Source organism: Schistocerca americana, chromosome 8, assembly GCF_021461395.2.
Source record: "Schistocerca americana isolate TAMUIC-IGC-003095 chromosome 8, iqSchAmer2.1, whole genome shotgun sequence".
Taxonomy (NCBI): domain Eukaryota; kingdom Metazoa; phylum Arthropoda; class Insecta; order Orthoptera; family Acrididae; genus Schistocerca; species Schistocerca americana.
Genome location: NC_060126.1, coordinates 424,622,764 through 424,646,431, shown reverse-complemented (window position 1 = coordinate 424,646,431; position 23,668 = coordinate 424,622,764). Strand labels below are relative to the sequence as shown.

At 43.5% G+C, this 23,668-nt stretch overlaps 1 protein-coding gene across 1 annotated transcript in view; it reads left to right on the top strand.

Moving 5' to 3' along the window:
- LOC124545895 (phospholipase A2-like) overlaps nucleotides 1–20,803 on the top strand; it is an 87,540-nt gene extending 66,737 nt beyond the window's left edge. The window contains exons 2-4 of the mRNA XM_047124854.1: nucleotides 3,494–3,653; nucleotides 8,606–8,758; nucleotides 20,703–20,803. Coding sequence (XP_046980810.1) covers nucleotides 3,494–3,653; nucleotides 8,606–8,758; nucleotides 20,703–20,787 — 398 coding nt within the window. The 3' untranslated portion in view covers nucleotides 20,788–20,803. The remainder of the gene's footprint in view (nucleotides 1–3,493; nucleotides 3,654–8,605; nucleotides 8,759–20,702) is intronic.
- The last annotated feature ends 2,865 nt before the right edge of the window (nucleotides 20,804–23,668 follow it).

The following is a 23,668-nucleotide window of genomic DNA, read 5'->3' as shown; positions in this document are numbered from 1 at the left end:
CCATACAGGCCCTCCCATTAAGTTGGTATAGAACATTCGCACTGAACGGAGATAACGTTGAAAAATAGAGTTTTTGTAGCTAAAAGAGTAGGGAATAATATTGTATTTTGGAATCCTGAATAAAATCACCTTGTTTACAGAAAGACTGAATGAGCTCCTAACTTAGATCTGATGTGTTCATCACTTATCAACAGGAAGCGGGGGACCCACGGAAAGAGCTATGCAGAGGTGGCCAAACACCTGATGCTTGGCCACTAAGGACGTGGTCCACAAAACATCTTCACCGGTCAGATGCACGCTGTCATACTACCTCCGCAAATGGTCGCCCAGCAGCGCTCGAACACTCTGTCTTAGCCAACTCCCCCGATGTCAAACTTTCCTGTGTCTCGTAAATTGAATTTCAGTGGCTTCTACACAGATGTGGCCTTTCTGACCTACTGTCCAGATCTCTTAAAATATGTGTGTGAAATCTTATGGGACTTAACTGCTAAGGTCATCAGTCCCTAAGCCTACACACTACTTAATCTAAATTATCCTAAGGACAAACACACACACCCACGTCCGAGGGAGGACTCGAACCTCCGCCGGGACCAGCCGCAAAGTCCATAACTGCAGCACCTTAGACCGCTCGCCAGATCTCTTAGTCACATGTCTAAACAGTTGGAACTACTGTAAAATTCTTCTGGGTTTGAGGCCGCATTCTCAACTATAAAGTTCCGACGTTTCGGGGACTGTTGCAAGGCGCCTTCCTCAGGGTGTATTGGCTCAAATGGTTCAAATGGCTCTGAGCACTATGGGACTCAACATCGGAGGTCATCAGTCCCCTAGAACTTAGAACTACTTAAACCTAACTAACCTAAGGACATCACACACATCCATGCCCGAGGCTGGATTCGAACCTGCGACCGAGCGGGCGTGCGGTTCCAGACTGAAGCGCCTAGAACCGCTCGGCCACACCAGCCGGCTCAGGGTGTATTGCTAACAGCAGTTAGCAATACACCCTGAGGAAGGCGTCTTGCAACTGTCGCCGCAATGTCGGAACTTTATGCTTGAAAATCCGGCCTCAAACCCAGAAGAATTATATTGACAGTTGGAGCAATTACTTTACAATATTTTATCTTTCTTCATGCTGAACGTTTTTTGTCAAGTGTTCTTTATATTTTACCAGAACTTTTTAATTATAGTCTATGTTCTCTTTTAAGCTGGCAGCCTGTGTCACCATTTTCACTCACTGAGGCGTCGTAGTTGCTGTGATACATGTACAGGGGGTCGGAAAAAATACGTAAACACCAAAACACAACTGATTACCATACTTAATACGGCGTAGGAGGACCGTTGGCATTCGAAACAGCTTCCGTTTGTCTCTGAATGTATAGATACTGTTCATTTATGTTTTCCAAGGGAATCTTGTACCATTATTCCTGCAAAACAGTGGCAAATCCAGGTAACGGTGATATAGGTGGATAGCGGTCACGGACCATTCTCTCCAAAGTAGGCGACAGAGGCTCAATAACACTGAGATTTGGTGACAGCGGTGGCCAGGGTATATGCGTCAATTCATGCCCGTGCTCACAAAACCGGTTCTGGGCAATGCGAGCAGTGTGAACATGGTCCCTGTAGTCTTGGAACACAGCATCACCGTTTGAGTAAGAAACATTGTACCATGGGATGGACCTGATGAGCCAGAATGCTCACATAAACGTTGGCAGTAATAGAAGATTGCCGAGTACCCATGAGGCGCAAGGAATACAACAACATGTCTGCCCAAATCATCACCGAACCCCCCGCCATGTTTCACTCTTCGTGCGCAAACTGGGCCAGAAATTGGAAACCGTGTGAAACAAGACCCGTCCGACCACGTGACTTCCTTCCGTTGCTCCAGAGGGCAGATTTAATACCTTCAGCACGACCCCCTCTTGTTGTTTTGGTGCTGACTGGTTTTGCGAGTGCGACATTCAGTTCTGCAGTGGCTTTGGCAGCTCTCGTCCTCTTATTTTTCGTAACAATCCTCTTCAGAGAGGGGTTGAAAACAGTCGTGAGCGCAACAGAATATTTACTTGCGATGGTTAACGGTTTCGGTGAGAAGGCGACGTCTTCAGTTCATTTAAATAATGCTGGTAGACAGTCACAGTGCTCCGTTCACCACAACCACTGAGCATCATTATACAGGGTGGTCCATTGATCGTGACCGGGCCAAATATCTCACGAAATAAGCTTTAAACAAAACAAAAATACAAAGAACGAAAGTTGTCTAGCTTGAAGGGGGAAACCAGAAGGCGCTATGGTTGGCCGGCTAGATGGCGCTGCCATAGGTCAAACGGATATCAACTGCGTTTTTAAAAATAGGAACTTACATTTTTTATTACATATTCGTGTAGTACGTAAAGAAATATGAGCATTTATTGCATTAATGTGTTATTTAGAGGTAATCACGCTGTAGCAGCATGTGTCCTCAGAAAGGATAAGTTCTCAAAGGTACATGTATCACATTGGAACACCCGAAATAACATGTTCCAACGTACCTACGTTCTGTATTTTAATTTAAAAAACCTACCTGCTACCAACTGTTCGTCTAAAATTGTGAGGCATATGTTTGTGACTATTACAGCGCCATCTACCACAAAGCGAAAAAAGTGGCCCAACTAAAACATTCATATTTATTTACGTACTACACGAATATGTAATAAAAATGGGGGTTCCTATTTTTAAAAAAACGCAATTGATATCCGTTTGGCGTATGGCAACGCCATCTAGCGGGCGAACCATAGCGCCATCTGCTTTCCCCCTTCAAGCTAGAGAAGTTTCGTTCTTTGTAGTTTTTTCGTGTGACGCTTATTTCATGAGATATTTGGCCTGGTCACGATCATTGGACGGCCCTGTATAAACGGTCTGAAGGTGGTGAGATTCAGACCGAAACCAGTAACCTTCGCAAATAAATATTTTGTTGCGGTCAACACTATTTTTAATCAATTTTTAAAGTATCGTTGCTAGCCGCTGTTTTCCTCCAGGAGAAATGTTGTAAAAAATTACAATCTTCTTCAGTGATCGCCTGTCACTATCACTCAAGACACACTTTCGCCCGCGTTGTGACTCACCGGGTGATGTTCCTACACTTTCCCAGTATGTGGTGTAAATCTTTGATGTGGTGCCTCTTGAAACATCAAACACTTGGGCGTCCGTGGTTAGGGAACACCAACGATATGAACACCAACATTTTGCCCTCGTTCGAATCCAGTTTTCTCCGACATTTTGCATTCACATCTACACAGCACAACGTTCTGGGCACGACTGACACTTACAACGTACGGAGGACACTGCACAGGTGCCGTTCATGCTCACATACAACAGCGCAACCTGCAGACTCGGCTGGCATCTGCATTTATGTTCAACCGTGCATTTCTCGCAGTGTTGTCAAATTTTTGGCCACCCCCTGTATTTTTCGTGCTCTGTCTTCTCTCTCTGCTGGAGGTGTGCGCCCCGCGTGTGTCCGCAGGCACCAAGTGGTGTGGCTCTGGCAACGTGGCGTCCGACTACGACGACCTGGGCCAGTTCGCCGACACGGACGCCTGCTGCCGCGCTCACGACTCCTGCCCTGACGTCATCGAGGCGGGCCAGATGGCGCACGGGCTCACCAACAAGGCCTTCTACACGAGGTGGGTGTTAACGCTGTTCACAAAATACCGATACATCGATGTTTTTCACAGAAGATATCAGTATGCGTCGGCGATGTTCTTGCCCCGATATATCGATATCAAAATGGCAATACTGAGTCCCTTATTATTATTTTATATTATATTTCTTTTTTATATTTCTTCACAATTTGAGGTAAATATTTGAAGTTTTTTTTTTTTTTTTTTTTTTTTTTTTTTTAAATTGTAGTAGAACATAATTTTACTTTCACTGTGTGAAGAAGTCTTACTACTTTTCGAGCTGTAATCATGTCGAGTCTTTCTGAAGCAAGTATGGGTGGCACAAAAGAAAAAGTCAGATTGCACAGGGGGGTTGTGGTATAGATGGAATAACGACCCCCGATGTGAAGAAATAGCGCACCAGTAGCGTTAAAAAACAATCTTTAACGCAGCTGGTTTGCTACTTTCTCATATCGACATTCGTCAAAAACAGCTGCTGAAAATGATGAACAAAAATCTACATGACAAGATTGGTCATTGCGGTGAGCGGAGGCATATGGGGGGATATGCAGACGAGTCGGCGCTTGGAGCTACGAACAGAAACGGCAACGTTTAGCTTCGCCACGCAATTTTGACAATACATGTGCTACTTCACTGGCGTGGGCATAAATGAAAAAAAAAAAAAAAAACAGGGGAAGTCGACGTGAAATGTTTCGGACAAATCCGCTACGTGATGAAACCGAATGACTGTCCCAACGGACACCTTGTATTCTGCCACTTACATGCAGTCACCATGGCTACCAAAGTGCTTATCGCCAAGCGTGAACGAGCATCGTTTTTCGTTCAATTCTTGCTCTAAGGGGGCTAGGCGGGCTGCTAAAACCGGAAGTATACTTACAATGTGCAGCCTATATTTTTATAGGCCGGTACGTCGACATTTTTTCCTCCGATATATCCACGTATCGATAATTTTCTCCGTTATATCGAAAGCCGACAATGTCTTTTTTTAATTTGTTTATAAGATTCCCGATGTTTTTAAAAATATCAACAGTGCCAGTAGATATACCCAACAAAACGTACCGCTCCGCACACTAGCATCAATCGGGGCACGGATACGCAGCCCGTTCATTCATCTCTAGGTGAAGATAGAATATAGTGTAGAAGGCTGTGGAAGGGATCTGATATTAGTTAAGTGTCTACGGGACACTGAGTTTTGCAGCCCAAAGGAGAAGACCCAGTAGGTTTCCTTGGGGAAAAGACGATATATTCACTATAATAGACGAAAGGAGAACATGTAAAACTGCAGCATACGATGCAAGGAAAGAGTATACAGAATTCGAAGAAATGATATTGACAGAAAGCGTAAAATGGCGGAGCCAATATGGCTAAAGAACAAACGCAGGGCTATGGAAGCACGCATGACTGGAGGCAAGAATATATGCCACTTACTGGAAACTTGACGACGCCTTCCGAGAAAACAGAAGCAGCAGAATGAATATCAAGACCTAAGATGACAAGCAAGAACCAAGCAAAGAAAGGAAAGCTGAAAGGTGTAAGGCATATACAGAAAAGCTATAAAAGGGAGATTAACTCAAAGGCAGTATTACAGAAGCGGAAGAGTAGGTAAACGAAAATCAGATAGGAAGAAGGTACTGCAACAATAATCTGACAGAGAACAGACAGGAGATAAATCGAAAAAAAGGCCATGGAGTATACGACATTCCCTCAGAATAACTGAGAGTCTTGAGAAAGCTAATTATATCACTCATGTTCCACCTGGTATGCAAAATATGTGAGAAGAATATTATAGTCTCAGACATGACTTGTTCACGAAAGAATGGAACATCTGGTAGAGGCAACGCTTCGGGGAGATCAGTTCGATGTAGAAAAACACGAGACGATACTATTAGAGGAGAGTTTAACGAAGGGTAAATCTACGTTCATGACTTTCGTAGATTTAGAGAATGATTTTTACAGTGTCACTGGACCATACTTATTAATATTCTCAAGACTTCAGGGAAAATACCAACATCTTGTGCAGAAATTTATACGCAAGTTATCCACTGAAGAGTCAAAGAAACTGGTACACCTGTCTAAAATAGTGTAGGGCCCAAGCGAGCACGCAGAAGTGCGATGTCGCATGGACGCGACTAATGTCTGAAGTAGTGGTGGAGGAAACTGACACCATGAATCCTGCAGGACTGTCCATAAATTCCTAAGAGTACGAGAGGTGTGGAGAGCTCTTCTGAAGAGCACGTTACGAGGCATCCCAGATATGCTCAATAATGTTCATGTCTTGGGATTTTGGTGGCCAGCAGAACTGTTTAAACTCCGAAGAGTGTTCCTGTAGACCTTGTGTAGCAATCCTTGGCGTGAGGGGGGTCGCGTTGAAATTGCCCAAGTGCGTCCGAACGCACAGTGGACATGACTGGATGCAGATGTTCGCACACGATGCTTACGTACGTGTCACCTCTCAGAGTCGTACATAGACGTATCAGAGTTCCTCTATCACTCAACTGCACACGCTCCACACCATTACAGAGCCTCCACCAGCTTGAATAATCCCACGCTGACATGCAGGGTCCATGGATTCATGAAATTGTCTCCATGCCCGTATACGTCCATCCACTCGATACAATTTGAAACGAGACTCGTCCGACCAGGCAACATGTTTCCAGTCACCAATAGTCCAATCTTGGTGTAGATGGGCGCAGATGAGGCGTAAAGCTTTGTGTCTTGCAGTCATCAAGGGTACAAGAGTGGGCTTTCGGCTCCGAAAGCCCATGTCGATGATATTCTGTTGAATGGTTCCACGCTGACACTTGTTGACGGCCCAGCATTGAAATCTGTAGCAATTTGTGGAAGGGTTTCACCTCTGGCACTTTGAACGATTCTCTTCAGTCGTCGTTGGTCCTGTTTTTGCAGGATCCCTCGCCAGTCGCAGCGATGCCGGTGATTTGATGCTTCACCGTATTTCGGATATTCACCGTACTCTCGTAAAGTGGTTGTACGGAAAAATCACCACATCATCTCTACCCCGGAGATGCTGTGTCCCATCGCTCGTGCGCCGACTACAACACCACTTTTAAACTCACTTAAAACTTGATAACCTGCGTTGTAGCAGCAGTAAGCCATCTAACAACTGCGCCAGACACTTGCCGACCGCAGCGTCATATTCTGCCTATTTACATATCTCTGTATTTGAATACCCATGCCCGTACCAGTATGTTTGGCGCTTTAGTGTACAATTTAGTTACGTAAGTCGAAGGTAATGAAAGGGAAGAAGTAGTTGAGAAGGGACTGAGGCAGGGTTGTAGCCTATCATTCATTCTGTACTTTAAAGCTGTGTTAAGGAAATGTGGGAAGGCGAAATGTGGGAAGCAAATAAAATTTTTGGGAGAAGATATGATAACTCTGCGCTTTCTGATGACACGTTGATTTGGTCACAGACGGCATTGCACTTGGAAGAGCAACTGAACGGAATGGGATGTGTCTTTAAAAGAGGTTATAAGATTAACGTCAAAAAAGTTTACATATATCCATCACTATATTTATTATTATATTGCAGTTATCGTAATTATAATTATTAATTTGAAAGATATTATTAATATTACTATTATTATCATTACTTACTGTCACATACTACTTATACTCCAACGAAATTACAAACCAGTCAAAGTTGCACAGACGTTTCTTTTATTTAAATGGCGACCGGTTATGGAATTTAGTGCCCGCCCCCGGTAGCTGAGTGGTCAGCGCGACAGACTGTCAATCCTAAGGGCCCGGGTTCGATTCCCGGCTGGGTCGGAGATTTTCTCTGCTCAGGGACTGGGTGTTGTGTTGTCCTAATCATCATCATTTCATCCCCATCGACGCGCAAGTCGCCGAAGTGGCGTCAAATCGAAAGACTTGCACCAGGCGAACGGTCTATCCGACGGGAAGCCCTCGTCACACGACATTTCATTTCATGGAATTTAGTCTAGTATAAAGCCGTTCACAATTGTCCTATCACAACAGAATAATGTGGGTAGCTTCATAATATACTTAATTCCGAAACCGGTCACCATGTCAATGAAACAAACTTCTGTGCAACTTTGAAGGTTTTGTAATTTCATTGAATCGTAGTAATTTGCTGCCTACTGCCGACCAGCATGCTGAAACTGAGTGGATGTATTTCAGTGTTAACTGACTAATGATGTTTGGTTAGAGGTAAGAGAGATCTTGAAGACTTTAATGTTGTCAGGTGAAATAATTGCATAAAAATAAATAATCTTTGCAACTGATGACCGAAAAATCACCCCATTTCAAAAATTCTTTTCCATCAAGATGTACTGATTTACTTCTCAAACGTACAAAACGAACAGAAGTTACTATGAACAGGTGCAGAGAACTTGTAAAACGTCCCAGTACATCTCACCACCCCGTCGTCCGCGATGGGATTTTCAACCCTACTCTTCATTCACTCATTCCACCGCTTAGAAATAGTTACTATTTTGATAAAACCTTTTAGAGTTACTTAGATTTTCAGCTGTCATACAACGTTCCTATTCACAATTATTTATTCAATCAGTCTGAAGTTACGTAAAATATTGCTAATTTTCTTCCGTAGCATCGAAATCTTGCTTTACTTTTAACAGTAATACCGAGAAATTACGCATGTGTTAGTGTATTTAAAAACATAAGACACGCCATAAAACACACTTTAAACTGGCGTCTCACCATAGTCTGTGTGACGCAGTGTACTTAGGACATTCACTAATCTTACTGTCTACCACTTTGCAGATCACCACAAGCGATCCGAATCAGACTGCGATTGTCAGTTTTCTGGTTCTAAAGGCCTTTAGCGATCGAGAGTCTTAGGCCCACCGTTCGTTTTAACGCCAAGGAGACGAGTGTCCTCGGACGGAATTCCCCTAGACAAGTCTCCCGCTAGCCTCTCGTAGACCAGAGTTTCGAGTGGTTGCGCTCTCTTGCAGGCTGGAGTGCACTTGCGACGAGAAATTCTACGACTGCCTGAAGGCGGTGGACTCCCCCGTCAGCTTCCAGGTGGGCGTGGCCTACTTCAACCTGCTCAACACGCAGTGCTACCGCAAGGACCACCCCATCGTCGAGTGCAGGCGCTACTCCACGTGAGTATCGCCGTCACACTGTTCACATTGGCCCTTCTACAAGCAATATTGCCTTAAGACGTTAGGCTGGTTATTTCAGCGTCACGGACAGTCAGAGGGAAATTCGAGACAGCATTTCTCACTCAATTCCTTGTTAAATTCAGAAACAAATGCAGCCATCAGTGGATTGTATACGTACATGTTTACTTGGCTTTCCCTTGTTAAGGGGTTCCCCGGTGTGAAGTTTTCAAAAAGTGGTTTTTTGCGTATTTTGACTCTTTATGGTATTAAGAACATCAAAAAAATTTTGTCGGTGAATAATTCTTTGTGCCTCAAAATCATGTTTGAATGGGAGCACGCATACGCCCACTCTAGCCACTCTCGGCGTTTGGTGCATGGCGACTCCGATCGACATCTCTTTCCCTGTAACGTTCTGGGTCGAATAAAATATCGATATATGTTCTGTAATTGCCCACCAGAGGTTTCAAGTATATGCTTGCGATGAATGTGAGATTAAAAAATCTGTTATGAGAATCGGCAGCACGGGTACTGTTCTAAAAGTTGGTGTAAATGGAAGCAAGCTGATATGAAGATGACACAGGATACGTTTGATCATAAACCATCACTGACGAGGGAAGTTACTATTGCTGACGTGTAACAACATATGACTGACGACAGTGTGATGGAGAGATGCCTTAGGCCGATACCCAGAACGACAAGGAATTCATCTTGGACTTACGATCCGAAACACATGTCTTCGAGTGTAAAAGTTCTCATAGTTGCTACCAATCAGGCGTGCGTCATTTTAACGACGGGTTTAAGGATATCCTGGTTGACATGATAGTCATGGGAGTCTTTATCGGCTCCACGGCTTCCTCATTCGCCACGAAAAGGGACGGGAAATGCCTCAAAGGTTCGTACTGCCACTCGTTCCAGACAAGCCCCGAGCCTAGAATTGCAGCTAGAGAAACTCGCCGTTTAGAAAATGAGGCCTTCGAAGAAGATGATCATTTACTCTGCTGGCCAGGAACAGCAGATTAATGGTAAGAGTAAAATCGAATTCGAAACTTTGAAACTACTTTGTTTGTACTAGAACTGCTGAATGCAACTGAACCTACTGTCTCGTTACTTATTTTTATCATTACTTCACTGGCCTACAGAATTTTCCCCCACAAGGACGATTCAAACTTAACTTATTCATTTGTTACCCACAATATACAAGCGCAACGCATTCTGACTGCTCTAAAATGACAACATGACTCCAAATAATTAACACAAAAGAATGGCCCCAAAATTTGAAGAAATCATAACAATAACCAATGCTTTTACATTAGTCACTAACCTCACAGAAAATCTTCATAACACGAACTACAGCAAGCAGCAACTGCAGCCGACTCAATGAACAGATACTGACTACTATAGGCTCTAACTACTAGTAGGCGTATGTTCAGCAAAAGAAAGATTTTGTTGAAGATCAAACGATGTATTTAGCAGATTTTATCTTAATCGTGTGACATCCAGTTCCCAAAATTAAATAATCATCAATAATTTCACTACCCAAACATTAGCAAATACATCAATCATCATTTTACAATGCATGTGCTACCAGCACTAAATCTCCATGAAGGACACACGTCCGAACCGCGCTTGCTAACTGCTAACCTCTAACTGCTAAATGCAAGTCCGTCGAACCACAGAGCCTCTTACTGAGGTCTCAGGACGTTGCCAGTGATATTAATACAGTCTATAGCGCTGCCAACGTACGAACAGGCCGCTTACAACTTTAAAAGGTGTATTTCTCGTGACAACGTTTGTCAAAATGCTTGGAATGATTTTTTTTAAAAAAGAAGAACCCTGTAAAATTGCATGCCGTTTTGGATTTAATAAGACAGACCTCAATAAACAGTACGTTTTTCATATTGTTTGTTATTTATTTACGTTTGAATCCAATTAAATCGGGCTATTTCCAGTACCTACGTTTTCAAGTGGCCACCATTTTGAAATGCACATCAGGAAATTCAATCTTCGTGGTTCACGCCACGGAACATTTAGTTTCAATATTGTACATATGTTTAATTACGATTGCAGACCTATACTTCATCCTCAATCGTGCGAACCATTTAGTTGCGCAATCTGCGCAGAAGCATTTTGGCTACCATTTTGTGCTGTATACGCTCATCAATTTATAGACCAAAAATTATTTAAATCGTGTTTAGGGTTGTGTTGTTTTTGGGAAGGAGACCAGACAACGAGGTCATCGGTCTCATTGGATTAGGGAAGGACGGGGAAGGAAGTCGGCCGTGCCCCTTGAAAGGAACCATCCCGGCATTTGCCTGGAGCGATTTAGGGAAATCACGGAAAACCTAAGTCAAGATGGCCGGACGCGGGATTGAACCGTCGTCCTCCCGAATGCGAGTCCAGTGTCTAACCACTACCCCACCTCGCTCGGTAAATCGTCTTTAGCATATGTACTTTTGTTTGTTGGTAAATATTTGTATGGAATAACAATTTATGGCAGGAAAAAATGGTGAAAATGAGGATAAAATAAGGCTCTGAGACCAGAACAAACCCTTACCTTGTTTGACTAATCTCTGTTAGATAGTAAAACGACTGAAAATCTCTCTGTAATATGAAAGCAAGCTTGGATTATTTGTCTAGGAAGCAAGCCACATGTGTATCAATTATGGTAGAAATTCCTCTATGCGAAAGGATTTATTGAGATGTCCTATTCTGAAAGTATTCCAATAGTCAAATGTGTACCAGAATCCACAGAATTGGTGAGGATAGGAAAATGTGGAGAACACAAATGAGAAGATGGGAGAATTACTAGATGGAAACATAGAAGATGACGCGGCTCATTTCTCAGTAAAAAGTTTACTTTCTGTCTTACGGACATCACGGAGAGCATAATCCCAAGTCCTTTTACATATTTATATTGTGTTGCTATATCCTATAATGGATTACGTATATGATGTATCGAGTAGGACAGAAATACGTCTCAGAGAAAATGGACAGAGCCTAGATGACGTCTGTTCGTATTTTTCCTCTGTGCAATGACATCAACATCGTCCAGTAACTTGCTCTTGGAAGAAACACGAATGTTGATTACTATTGGTAGACAAATTACTCATCTCTTCAGGAACTGAACAAAACACAGCAATTTCTCCAATAAGACAAAAATCTGGACAGGGACACAGGTATTCGGTAAAATTTCCTTCACAGCCAAAGAACAACTATAAACTCATATTATGTACTGCTGTCATACAAAGCACCTGAGAAACATCCTTCACGACAGACCTCGAGATTTCAGTTTGTCAGTGTCTCAAACAGAATGTGCAGAAGTAAAACGTCATTCAAGAAAAATAGTCTGAGACATATAATTTGTGCACTGATTTAGTCAGGACATTCACCGCAGAAACGGTATGGATTGCGCTATTTCCCACCGAAATACTGGGTACCGTCTACAACTTCCCTTCCAGCGTAATCGCTTGTCATCTCCGTGGAAGCATGTGTCAGTCGAGAAATAGTAATCTTTTGCGACATGGACTCACTCAGGCTTCCTAATTTTCTCTGTAGCAAGAGTCCAATATAACCTAGATCCATCTCAAATACTATTTAGAGATCGAACAACAATTAAACATACCAACGTTTACCTGTAACAGAACATGTGTTTGTATGGTGGTTTATTTCACTATGATCCACACACTGTTTGTAAATATCCATTTAATCATGACAAAATATGTGTTTTTTGTATATGTAACACAGTGAGACGTTTCACCACTGCAGACTCTTCCAGTAGACACCAAAAATACCAAGCAGCAGTGCAACGCTAATGTAGGCCCGGAACGAACGAAGAGCATCATGAATATACGAATAATACCACAGTGTTATTCAGCACCACATAGTTAAAACACGGATTGGTTTTGTTTACAATTAAGTCCTGGATCATTATGATCTTCATTATCCTAGCACTGAAAAAATTTAAAGAGGATTTGCACTTTTCAGCAGCGCCATTCTGTAGAAATTGTGGCACCGCACAACAAATAACAGAAACCACAGAACGTTCTTAAAGGCTTGAAATTTCGTATGAGCTTAAATACCAGCCCTTTCTTTCAGTGAAATGGTAGCAGGAAAGAAATTTATGTGCATAAACTGCATTAGTAGAGCTCCGATCGAAACGCTAGTAGCATTGCACCGTCCAGCCAAAAAGTTCAGAGACTGGTGTTATTAATGGGGTATATGACACGTCAGCGCTATCACTACGGTGGCAGCCTGAACTAACAACACTGTAAAAAAGAGACGGGAACTGGATCAGACAGTTTTGAGCAGGCAATACTAAAGGCCGGCCGGAGTGGCCGTGCGGTTCTAGGCGCGTCAGTCTGGAACCGCGCGACCGCTACGGTCGCAGGTTCGAATCCTGCCTCGGGCATGGATGTGTGTGATGTCCTTATGTTAGTTAGGTTTAAGTAGTTCTAAGTTCTAGGGGACTGATGACCTCAGATGTCCATTTTTTAGGCAATACTAAGTACTGGACGTGTGAGACTAGGTGTTATAAATATGAACCTAACACAAAGCGACGGAGTGCAGAAATTTCCCGTGCAAGGTCAACGCTTTGACAACATAACGGATATTCTAGCCAATTTAGCGGAGCAGTTGAAGAACAACAATTTTGTGGGGTTGTATGAAGGGCCGGCCGGTGTGGCCGAGCGGTTCTAGGCGCTTCAGTCTGGAACCGCGTGACCGCTACGGTCGCAGGTTCGAATCCTGCCTCGGGCATGGATGTGTGTGATGTCCTTAGGTTAGTTAGGTTTCAGTAGTTCTAAGTTCTAGGGGACTGAAGACGTCAGAAGTTAAGTCCCATAGTGCTCAGAGCCATTTGAACCATTTATGAACGTTCATCTCTTTGTATTCAAGTGTGGGGAGACTAGGTGGAAAACCTGAAGCATTGAAATCACCATTTTAACTTTTCCCTATAATTTTATTCATCCAGTCACGAAACTTCTGCGACTGGCTGGGTAGTTACACGTTCAGTAGTCGCTACTTGTAGCAAATATTTCTCATAGTGGAAGCTAAGGTGGAATCGGGTAAGGTTGTAGAACAGGGAACCCTCATATCTGTCTTTACGAGTTGGCAACATTGCCTTTTGGCCGTTAGACCATAAAGACAGCCGGCAACTTCAGTATGACCATGAGGCTTGATAGTGTCAAAGGGTTGTTGCTGAGCAAATCAGTTTGTAGGATTTTTACCGTTGTGAATCGTACTTTGTGATATTTTGTGTTCAGTATGGAACTTATACCATCATATTACAACATGAAACTAGGAGCTCAATGTACAATACTATTAAGAATATTTGGGAACATATGTCTTACACACAAGGAATTTTACAGATAAGGTGCAGTTCTGGGGTACTACCTGATATTACTACATGGTTTCGTTAAAGTTAACTTACATGTGTGAAATATAAACTTTAAACTGTACGCTACTTACGTTTTAATAACTACTATTTAATAATTAAATACAGAATTTATAGTTATTTTGCGCCAGTTTTCTTGTTATTATTGTCACCAATAGTTTGATTAATTATTTCTTATTGAAGAGGTATATTTACATTTGAAATGGAGCCATAAGCGCTTTATCGAATGGGAGGTCATTCCAAAGTTTGTCAGGCTGCGAAAGAGTTGCCGAGGGGCCGAACGTAGGGCCTCCATGATTCTTTTGACGAACAGGTTTCTGGCGTTATCTGTGGCTGACGAAGTCTCTGAGCCGGATGCAATCGTCCACCCTGGTCCAGAGGAAGCTTCTCGGCCCGCAAAGTCTGGACAATCATAGAGGGTAGGTTTGCTGGGAGCTCCAACGTTAGGCTGGCAATGGGACCCCTTAGGAACATGGCTGCCAAGGAGGGGAAGGAAGCCTGCGTGCACTCCTTGTGCATACCGGGGGGTGTCATTCCAGATTTGGAAAGGGTGCTTCCGGATGTCATGAAGACTACAGCGTGCAGCCAGCTGCAGGTGGTGGCTCAAGTCGGCACCAATGACGTGTGTCGCTTTGGATCGGAGGAGATTCTGTCTGGTTTCGGGCGGATAGCGGAAATGGTAAAAGATGCCAGTCTTGCTAGCGAGATTGAGGCGGAGCTCATCATCTGCAGCACAGTTGACAGAACTGACTGTGGTTTTTTGGTGCAGAGCCGAGTAGGTCTGAATCAGAGACTCTGGCGGCATCGGGTGGTGGGTTTCCCTGTTCCGCTTAATACACTGCTGGCCACCGTAAATGCAACACCAAGAAAGACAAGAGGTAGCACAACAAAATTTATTTTGTAGATAACATGTTGACCAAGTATCAAATGATTACGTTTACAGACGTCTGTGACATGTGGTTCCTGCCAGAATCAGTAGCCAGAGTAGCCGCCATTGTTGGAGATCACCGCTGCCACACGTCTCGGCATTGAGTCAAAGAGACGTTGGATGTGTTCCTGGGGTACAGCAGCCCAAGCAGCTTCCACACGTCGCCAAAGATCATCTGGTGTGGCAGCTGGGGATGTAATCTGGGTCACTCGTTGAGCAACCATGGACCACATGTTTTCTATCGGCGAAAGATCCGGAGAGCGAGTCGGCCAGGGAAGCAATTCAATCTGGTTATTGACAAAGAACCTTTGTACAATGCGTGCCACGTGTGGTCGCGCATTATCCTGTTCAAATATGGCTGTGGCCGAGCCCTGAAGGTAAGGAAGGACAACTGGCTCCAGAACCTCGGATATGTAGCGCCGGCTATTTAAAGTACCGGCAATGCGTACTAGGGGCGTGCGAGAGTAATATCCAGTACCGCCCCATACCATAATACCCGGTGGAAGACCAGTGTGGCGGTGCATAATGCAGCTGTCCAGCATCCTCTCTCCACGGTGTCTCCACACTCGAATCCGACCATCGTGGTGCTGCAGACAGAAGCGTGTCTCGTCAGTAAAGACAACGTCATTCCATTCTGCCGTCCACATCCGTCTGTCATCACACCATTGGCGACGGAGACGTCTGTGGTTCTGCGTCAATGGTAGCCGAAGCAATGGACGTCTTGCGGACAGACCACTCTGCTGTAAATGGCGTCGAATGGTACGCGCAGACACTGGATGATGCGTTACAGACGCAATGTGCTGTGCCATGGTTCGGGATGTCACTGGGCGATCCGTCGCTGCCATGCGCACAATTTGCCTATCAGCACGTGCAGTGGTGCACCGAGGTGAATGCGATCGACCACGTCGGTCCGTCGTACCCTACTGCATCCAACGGTCACATATCCGCATTACAGTTATTTGGTTTCGTCCAACACGACTAGCGATTTCTCTGTATGATAATCCACAATCTCGGTAAGCCACTATTCTTCCTCTGTCGAACTCGGATACTTCATCAAACGATGTTCGCTGTTGTCTACGAGGCATAACTGATCGTCTTGCGAAACAAACACAAGGTAAACACACGTGCCGAACGTACACTCGTCGAAATCGCCAAGCCTTAAATGGCGCTATGAGGTGGCGCCACAGGCGCGTGTGATGTGCGTCTGCGCTGAAATTCTAATCAGTTGCATATCTCATCGCTGCAAACCCATGGTGTAAATTTCACTTGGTTCGGATGCTTCCTTCAGGGTGTTGCATTTATGGTGGCTAGCAGTGTAGGTCAGGAGTCCACTACACTCAGGAAGCTGCTACACGGGTACTGGGGGCTGTCTGGAAGGGACTGGGCGGTTTTTTAGGTTAGAGGGTCTCAGAAAACCACAGAAAGGGCGTCAGTCTAAAAGAGGGCAGGTAAAACACAGTAAGGTAGTTGTAGAAACTATCGGTATTGTAGTTTTAAATTCTTGTAGCTGTGTTGGGAAAGAACCAGAGGTACAAGCCCTAATAGAAAACACTGAAGCTCAGATAATTATAGATACAGAAAGCTGGTTAAAGCCGTAAATAAGCTCAGCAGAATTTTTTTCTAACGAACTAACAGTGTTCAGAAAGGATAGATTAAATACAGTTGATGGTGGAGTTTTTATTGCTGTCAGAAGTAGTTTACGATGTAGTGAAATTGAAGTAGATAGTTCCTGCGAAACAGTATGGGTAGAGGCTATAGTTGACAATCGGACTAAACTATTAAGTGGATCTTTTAACGACTCCCCGACTCAGAAGATATAGTTGCTGAGCAGTTCAAAGAAAACTTTAGTCTGATTTCTAATAGGTACCCCAATCATACAGTTATAGTCGGTGGTGACTTCAGTCTACCCTCGATTTGCTGCAAAAATTATACGTTTAAAATCGGTGGCAGGCATAAAACATCATTCGAAATTGTACAGAATGCTTTCTCAGAAAATTATTTTTAACAATTACTTCACGAGCCCACTCGAAGCGTGAAGGGTTGAGAAAGCATACTTGACCTATTAGCAACAAATAATCCTGGACGAATAGGGAGTATCATGACGAACACAGGGATTAGCGACCACAAGGCAGTTGCTGCTACGCTGAATGCCGTAACACCTGCAACCATCAAAAAGAAAAGAAAAGTATACATATTAAAAAACTGATATAAATGCTCTTAATGCCTTTTTAAGAGACAGTCTTCACTCCTTCCGATCTGATCATATAAGCGTAGAAAAGGTGTGGAGTGATTTCAAAAGAGATAGCATCGACGGCAGTTGAGAGATGTACATCACATGAATTAATAAGTGATGGTACTGATCCCCCATGGTACACAAAACGGGTCAGATCGCTGTTACACAAGCAACGAAAAAAGAACACAAAATCTCCAAGATTTACGAAGTTTTGCAGAAGTTCGAAATATAGCGCGTACTTCAATGCGAGATGCTGTTAATAATTTCCACAACGAAACACTGTCTCGGAACGTGGCAGAAAAGCCAAAGAGGTTCTGGTCATACACAAAGCACATCAGTCGCAAGACACAATCAATACCTTCACTGCGCGATAACAACGGTGAAGTCACTGATGATAGTGCCACTAGAGCAAAGTTATTAAACACGGTTTTCTGAAACTCCTTCACCAAAGAAGACGAAGTAAATATACCTGAATTCCAATCAAGAACAATTGCCAAGATGAGAAATATAGAAGTAGATATCCTCGGTGTAGCAAAGCAGATTAAGTTAGTTAATAATGGCAAGGCTTCCGGTCCAGATGGTATACCAATCAGGTTCCTTTCAGAGTATGCAGATGCAATAGCTCCACATTTAGCAGTTATGTACAACCGCTCGCTCACAGAAAGTTCCGTCCCTAAAGACGGGAAAATTGCTCAAGTCACACCAATACACAAAAAGGCAAATAGGAGTAATCCGCTGAATTACAGGCCCATATCACTAACGTCGATTTGCAGTAGGGTTTTGGAACATATTCTGTGTTCGAACATAAATTACTTCGAAGAAAACGATTTATTGACACATAGCACGGATTCAGAGAATATCGTTCTTGTGAAACACAACTAGTTCTTTATACTCGTGAAGTAATGAGTGCTGTCGACAGGGGATATCAAATTGGTTCTATATTTTTAGATTTCCAGAAGGATTTCGACACCGTTACTGACATGCGTCTTCTAACCAAACTGCGTGCCTATGGAATTTCGCCGCAGTCGTGTGACTGGATTCGTGGTTTTCCATCACAAAGATCACAGTTCGCAGTAATAGACGGAAAGTCATTGAGTAAATCAGAATTAATATCCGGTGTTCCCAAAGGAAGTGTTATAGGCAATCTGTTGGTCCTGATCTATAATAACGACATAGGAGACAATCTGAGTAGCCGTCTTAGATATTTTGCAGATGATGCTGTCATTTACCGTCTCGTAAAGTCATCAGATGACCAAAACGAATTGCAAAATGATTTAGAAAAGATATCTGTGTGATGCGAAAAGTGGCAATTGATCCTGAATAAAGAAAAGTGTGAAGTTATGTGAATACTAAAAGAAATCGACTAAATTTGACACAAATCTGAAGGCTGTAAATTCAACTAAATACTTAGGGATTACAATTACAAATAACCTAAATTGTAACGTTCACATAGACAATGTTGTGGGTAGGGCAAACCAAAGACTGCAATTCACTGGCAGAACACTTAGAAAGTGTAGTAGGTCTACTAAAGAGACTACTTACACCACGCTTGTCCACCGTATTATGGAGTATTGCTGTGCGATGTAGGGTCCGCATCAGGTGGGAGTGACGGATGACATCGAAAAAGTACAAAGAAGGGCAGCTCGTTCTGTATTATGGCGAACTAGGGGAGACAGTGTGACAGACATGATACGTGAATTGGAGTGGCAATCATAAAAACAAAGGCGTTTTTCGTTGTGACGGAATCTTCTCATGAAATTTCAGTTACCAGTTTTCTCCTCCGGGGAAAATATTCTGTTGGCACCTACATAGGAAGAAATGATCATCACGATGAAATAAGGGAAATCAGCGTTGGCACAGAAAAATTTAAGTGTTCGCTTTTCCAGCGGGCCGTTCGAGAGTGGAACCGTAGAGAGACAGCTTGAAGGTGGTTCGTTGAACCCTCTGCCAGGCACTTGATTGTGAATAGCAGAGTTATCACGTAGATGTAGATATAGATATGGCCAGGAAATTAAGACGTGGCTTAACAGCCATCCGGGAAGAGTGGCAACCCAGAACCAAATAGCTCAAAAAAATTGAAATTTGTGGTAAGGTCTTACGCGACCAAACTGCTGAGGTCATCGGTCCCTAAGCGCTACACAATACTTAATCTAAGTTAAACTAACTTACGCTAAGGACGACACACACACCAATGCCCGAGGGTGGACTTGACCATCCGACGGGGGGAGTCGCGCAGACAGTTACAAGACGCCTTATACCGCGCGGCTACCCCGCGCGCCTCCAAATAGCTCAATTGTTCTGACTTGCATATACTAGAACAGCAACAATGCAAAATTACCAGTCTGGTTTTAAAAAGTCTGGTGTCTTCCCTCTTAATGCAAAAGAGAGAAATTTGCATCGTCAGTTACAACAGAAAGAATAATGCCAAATTCCCAGAACACAACCGAGTCATATACTGCTTCCTCTCCACATCCCGGTCCGTTGACCGGTATGCTGACACAGTCTTCATTCACTGTATCACCGCAGAGTGTAACGCCAGTTTCTCATTACGAGAGGCCATCATCATCCAAGCGGAGAGGAAAATTTGCTGTGGTCACCGAGTCTCCCCACTAAAATGAACTAAGTGCGACAAAAGCATCTGCCCAGCAGGTTAAAAAGTTGTTGAAGGACTCCGTTTCTAGACAACGGAAAAGAGCCAGAAGAATCTGAAGTCGTGTCAGGCAAACAGATCTTCTTTGTAAAGAGCTGCTGTTTCACAAGAAAATCGAATGACTGGCTAAAGTACAGAAAGTGTGAGAAGTAGGACCATGAGGACTGAACAGTGTGGATTTAAGATGACTTACGTGAGTGTCGGTGTGTCGCATTCACCAGACGGGAGATGTAGCATTGCCCATTTGTGGCCACAGAATACCTGCTTCTGCCCCAAGGTTGGGGAATAACCGCACACTACACAGTGCTGAGTTATATTAAATATAATTTAAACCACCAAAAATATGACCTCGTATTTCATATATGTTGTTCATGCCTTAGTTATCTTTCACCGAAATAAATTTGAAGTCCCAACAGAGAAAATTGTCATTGTTATCTAGACTTTTTCTTAGCTACTCGATTATAGCTCATATTCCCCTATAAATTTTAAAGAAGTATCCATATAAAGATAGGTATCCGATTCGAGAAATAAATCTTACCACTGAATTTTTTATTGAGAATGTGACACAATGGACTCTGAAAAACGTACTTTGATATTCCTCTGTATACCTTTTAATGTAATATAAGACAAAACTGTAATATTTTATGGTAAATGTGTGAAATAATTTTTAGGAATGATATTTCTTCTTGTAATCTGATATTATTTTAATTTTATCTAACACACCTGCTTTTGTGTTTCTAGAATAATCCGCTCCAGGTGTCTGGAATATCAGCTGGATGAGTCTGCGATGCCTAAGTATCAATGGTTCGACGTACCTTTGTACTGAAGATGGGTAATAAAATCAGTACCAAAATATCTGTTTACTGTTTTTTATTTCCCTGTACCTTTTCTACATTTGCATAGTCTTCGTGGACAATCTTCCTCCGAAATGAAACGGTTATCAAGAGTAGAGGCGATATTAGAGATATTACGACGATATCCCCTGTCTATGGGTGACTAACTTTTTGTCTACTGTGGTTGTTAGAGAAGTAATTCTGTCTGCGGGTTTCCGTTGTACACATATAGCCAAAAGACATGGGAAGGCACTGGATCTGAAATCAGTGGCGGGTGTCTCTTCCGTTGCTGAAGCCTATACGCTATGTTTCTGTCAATAAGGTCCCGTTAGGAAAGGCTTACTACGGCCCCACATTCAAACTGGAGGTGTGTAGCTCACAGCAGACGGTCCATCGTCCCGTATGTCTTTGCGGGGGCGGCGTGATGTCAAACACTGTGATCGTCCTGCTCATTGGGATGTGCCTGTCGAACCACCATAGTTTCTGCGATACTGAGGATCTACCTTAGATAATTCTGGCCTCAGATTGAGAAATTCTAATGTAACCTAGGACTCGCGTGATTAGGGGAAGATCGGGGTCTAACGTCCTGTCGACATTGAGGTCATTATACATGGTCATGCGTTTGTCATCATGCGTTAAGAATTGTTTAAGTGGCGACATCTTGCCATCTTCACTACACCCTTGTCTACAGTATAACAGACTGCTCAAATATCCTATCTACGAAAGAGACAGAAGAAACATAAAGAGACTATGGCACGTTATTTACCGCCCCTGCAGTAGCAAGCTGAACTCTTATTCACCATGTTTCGTGAAGTCATTTTGCAATTGATTTGAAAGCAAGAGAGTATGTGTGTGATCTTGGAACATAAGCAGTTACCGAATTTTTTTTTGCAGATCGTGCCTGCCGTTTGCACTGCAAGCACAGAAACAATGAAGCTAGGCATAATTCTTATTTCGAGTGAATATTGTTTAAAAATACCGTCTGTTATTGATTCTGTTCATATGTCTCATACGCGAGTAGAAAAATAATTTTCCGATGTTTAACTTTACTCGGAAATATGACGTTACTATTGATGACTGCTATCCGTACATTTTTTGGACAGCGACCACAGAAATGATCGGTGTGCCAAAAATGTATGGATAGCAGTCATTGAATGCTGGCTCTTATTTTGACTGGACCGAGGTGGGAATCTTCTTATACGTCCAGGGTGCCTGAAGATGGTGTAATATATCGCCGTAATTGGTATCCCAATAAAATAACGATTTAGAAACTTAGACTGGTGAAGGCTGTCTGACGTGACTTATGTGAAGAACAGCAGATGCCCTGCAATCATCTGTGGAAAGATGAACATACAGAAACTGTTTAAACCATAGATGAATCAATTCATGGAAGTTGAGCGGCTGTACGGATATTTTCAGTAAGATGGAGCAAGAGCAATCACCGACTTGACAACCTCGTCACGAGTGAACGCTAAGGTGTTCTGCAAGGAAAGGTCAGTGAGGGACAATGAGGAGAGGCAGTGCAGTCTCCCGGCCACCTCGATCTCCTGATCTCTCCCCCTGTAATTTTTAACTGTGGGGCAAATAGAAGAGTCAGTGTACTCAAATAAATATCACACACTGGAAGAGCTACTGCAGGACATGGAAAACGCTGCTGCTGCTATTCCTCAGACAGAGCTGCTACGTGCGTCTCATTTGTTTCATAGATCCAGCACAGCGCTGCGTCAACGCCACCGTGTGGCACTTCCAGCACCTCCAGTGGTGTTCATTTAGAAGGGCCAGTCTCTAAATACGTAGGTTGGAATTTAAATAGTGGCAACACAGCTGAGGAGACACTATGCAATGGAATCTACTATTGTCGCTGATAGCACACGTTGTTGACATGCCTACCTCACCTCGTAGCAAATGGACTCGCCCGTCCCACGTCACCGGCGTGCGCACAATCGAGGGAAACACAGTCACTTGTGAGCGAGCGGTCTTACGTAACGCTGTCACTATGTTTTCGAAACAGAAACAGGGGAGTTGGATCCAGACTAAATGTGCCATAGGTGCCTGAGGCGATCTGACCGCTGTCCCAACAGGAGAGGCATCCTGTGCTGGCTCAATCATCAGCACTGGTTAGCACCTCGTACCTGTTAGTAAGACGTAGGGAGCCGCACGCACGGCCTGCTCCCTCTTTCGCCTTCCGCCCAGTGACACGCGAAGCCACCACTGTCTGCCACCGACTCTGGAAGGAGGGCGGACCGGTCAAATGTTGCTTATTAGAAGCCGCAGCGACGTCCGAGTCACCAGGGGATTCCAGTGGCACCGAATGTGTCAAAGGTCTGGCGCCCCGACGTCACGGCAACATTGAGCATTAGCTAGCAGATTGTCGACGGAAGCCAAAGCAACGTCCAGCTATTTACGGACAGCAGCCAACGCTCTTTGTGTCCGCTCACTAGCACATTCCCTAGCCATATCGTACTGTGTATAAAATAGACATAAGGTCTCAAATGGCGCTACAGAGTTTGAAAATATAACGAAGGATAATAAAGTAACAGACTTCTCACGGTACTCTGAGACCGTTACCTATTAAACAGAAATAAATTTCTCTACTGAAATTGATGTATTTACCGATACCTGTTATTAGAAGCCCCCCCCCCTCCGACGGTCGAACAATTACTGCACGAGACAAATCGAGACAACTATTCAAACTAGAATGCACTGATCTAAACTGTGTGCTCTCTGCTAGCAAAAAATTAAAACTATGCAGCGTGACGCAGTTTCTGGCGACGGGAAAATTTACACTAGGAAGGCGCCCTACACAAGGATAATCACAAGACTTACGCGACAATAACGTACGTACTTATCTGCAGAAGAACGTGAGAAAAAACA